This window comes from Odontomachus brunneus, unplaced genomic scaffold (genome assembly GCF_010583005.1).
Source record: "Odontomachus brunneus isolate Ranch 3 - 2012 unplaced genomic scaffold, Obru_v1 Obru_scaffold_117, whole genome shotgun sequence".
NCBI lineage: Eukaryota > Metazoa > Arthropoda > Insecta > Hymenoptera > Formicidae > Odontomachus > Odontomachus brunneus.
Window position 1 is genome coordinate 314951 of NW_022639567.1, and position 2648 is coordinate 317598.

At 37.0% G+C, this 2648-nt stretch overlaps 1 protein-coding gene across 4 annotated transcripts in view; it reads left to right on the plus strand.

The window, feature by feature from the left end:
* Window positions 1–2648, plus strand: part of LOC116849474 (F-box/LRR-repeat protein fbxl-1) — a 26066-nt gene that overhangs the window by 13453 nt on the left and 9965 nt on the right. The window contains exon 1 of one of the 4 annotated variants that reach the window (XM_032826647.1): window positions 1150–1731. The exons of the other annotated variants lie outside the window; for them this stretch is intronic. Coding sequence (XP_032682538.1) covers window positions 1630–1731 — 102 coding nt within the window. The 5' untranslated portion in view covers window positions 1150–1629. Of the gene's footprint in view, window positions 1–1149; window positions 1732–2648 lie in introns of those variants that run through there. 4 annotated transcript variants of the gene reach the window in all.

Consider the following 2648-nt stretch of genomic DNA (forward strand, 5'->3'; position numbering starts at 1 on the left):
GCTACTATAACTTATTTACCGTATACTGCATGATCATTCACAAATTTTCTATAATTAATATCTCGATAATTATTGCGAATATCGCAAAACGGTATAGGACTTTTATGTTCACCGCAACCTGTTCTACGTTCTCACAAAATACCCGGAGAAGAGTGTGAGACACCCTATATACAATAAGAAAAATTGTAATATATATTATGATAAATTGTAATAAAAGAGTTGTAAGAAAGAAATCGTAATAAGCATGCTAAGGAATTTAATTTATTATACCTTAAATAAATATATCAAAATAGAGTTATTTCAGTTAGGGTCTATTAGACATACTAAGGTCTAGTTAGATATACCAAGGTCTAAGGTTTAGTTAGATATACTAAACCTCATATTTACAAGTCTAGGTGCTAATTTATAAGAGTGTTACATCTTTGTGTAGAGCCTCAGTGGACCTATCTTTATAGAATTTTGATAGAAGCAGGCAGAAATTGTCTAGGTCGTTTTTAATCTCCATTTAGAATTTCTATCCAAATTTTAAATTTCTGCTCACAATTTCGAAAATGTGTCTCATCAATAAACATATTTCTTGTCGTCTCTCGCACTTTTCACGTAAATTACTTTTAAAGTAAATTTAACTTCATCAATTTCAAATTTATGGTCAAAACCACATACACACACAAAATCAATATAAGTAAATTTAATATAACAAATTTAAGTTTAATTTTATTTAGATCCACTTGAATGTAATTAATTTTATTTAGATCCACTTAAATGTAATTAAATTTTAAAGTAAATTTAATCCTTATAATCCATATTAAGAAACATGGATATGCATTTGCTTATATCGACAGCTTCCCGAATTTATTGACAAGATACGCGGGACAGATTCCTCGCGTACAAAAGTTGAACGCGAATCGATAAAAAGCGCATCGGTGAAATTGCGAGAACACGTTTGCCTGATGATAAAAACATACGCTTAAAATGGGAAATCCGCGCAACAAACAGACGTGGGTGTGTCGATTTTTGCCGAACAAGAAGTAAATTTCATGAAAAATATAAAAGCCCGCGGTTTCCCGGCTGCTCGTGCAGACGCGACGGGGGTTTAAAATAAAGTGTAGGCAAGCCTTCCAAGTCGTATATTTAGGGCGACGCGCAAGCGCGATCCGATTAAAAGCGCCGAAGACTTGTAGTTTGAGCTTCCCCGAATTCCGCCTCGCGCCGCGACTCTAACAAACCGCGTGTATAACCGCAAATAGTAATTTCCTCGTTTCTGCCCACGCCAAAATCTCGTTGGACAACGAAGCCCCGTGGCGCGCACGGAGTCGAAGGTGAAGGGAAAGAAAAAAGCACGGGAAGACAATTCGCGCCCAGCGATTTAATTCGTGCGAGTCATGTCGCGACAAGCCGCGATGTGATATAGTGACGTTTGATCAGAAAGCGAAAATGAAGGTGACCTCGAATTGAAATAGCCACGAGAAGAGCAGAGAACCAAACAGTCCGATAAAAACGCACCTGTGCGTGGGGAAAGTAGAGAGAAAAGAGAAAAACCGAAACCGGCGTAAAAATTCACGAGCGGCAAAGCAGCGAGACGCTTAGTGGGAACTTCGATCCTGATCGAACGTCGAAAGAGACAGCGCCATGGATCTCGGCGGTGTTGACGTTTGGGGCCAGATCGCCCTGGAAACGTCGCAGATGTACGTTTCCGAGGGTGGTGTCATTAAGAGCCGTTTCGCGGGAACCGTAAGTTAACGTTCATTAATTTAATATCCTGACGTAACGCGATCTCGATCTATTTCTCGCACTGTGCGATCTCCGCGCTCGCGTTTACGTCACGTTTGCGCGATGGAAATTTCTACGTGACTTTTCTTCCGATATCTATAAACGGAGTCGTAGGGAATCTCTTGAGTACCGCGTGACTAAATTCAATTTCTCGATATCCGTTTATCTTGCGACAGAGACAAGATACGGAGATGCGCGAAAAGTAACGGATATAGCACGATCTGACAGCCGAGACAGAACTCGACGGGTTGATATCAATAATTATACGCAGAGAACCTGTCTTGGAGGTATAGGCCCGTAACTTTAATAGTTGTATTAAAAATACGGGTCGTAGTTTTAATTGTTAATTTAGGATCTCTCTCATGTGAGACACTCAGATTTCGATTCAGAGTTAGATCCAAGTTTTACAGTTAAATTATATAATGTGACATTTATCTCTGTCATCGAGTGATTCAATCGAGAAAACTCTCATTTAACTTTGAATTCAAATCTGAAACCCGTATTAATAGTCGTTACTTAAAATTGCTCTCAAGTAAAATTTGATTTGAGTTCAGAGTTAGATGAGAGTTTTTCAGTTGAAAAACAGATTACAGATATAATGTCATCAATAACATATAATTCAACTAAAAAACTCGGATCTAATTCTGAATAAAAGTCTGAGTGTCTTATGTGAAACAAATTTCAAGTAACGACTATTAATACGGCTCTGATTGTCTCACTTGAGTTCCAAGTAATAACTGGCCAGTAAACATAAATATATAACTATTATATTCTCGTAATATAACGAAATGTAATGAACCAACACGTACAAAGTAGGTTATATATATATATATATATATATATATATATATATATATATATATATATAAAAATAAATA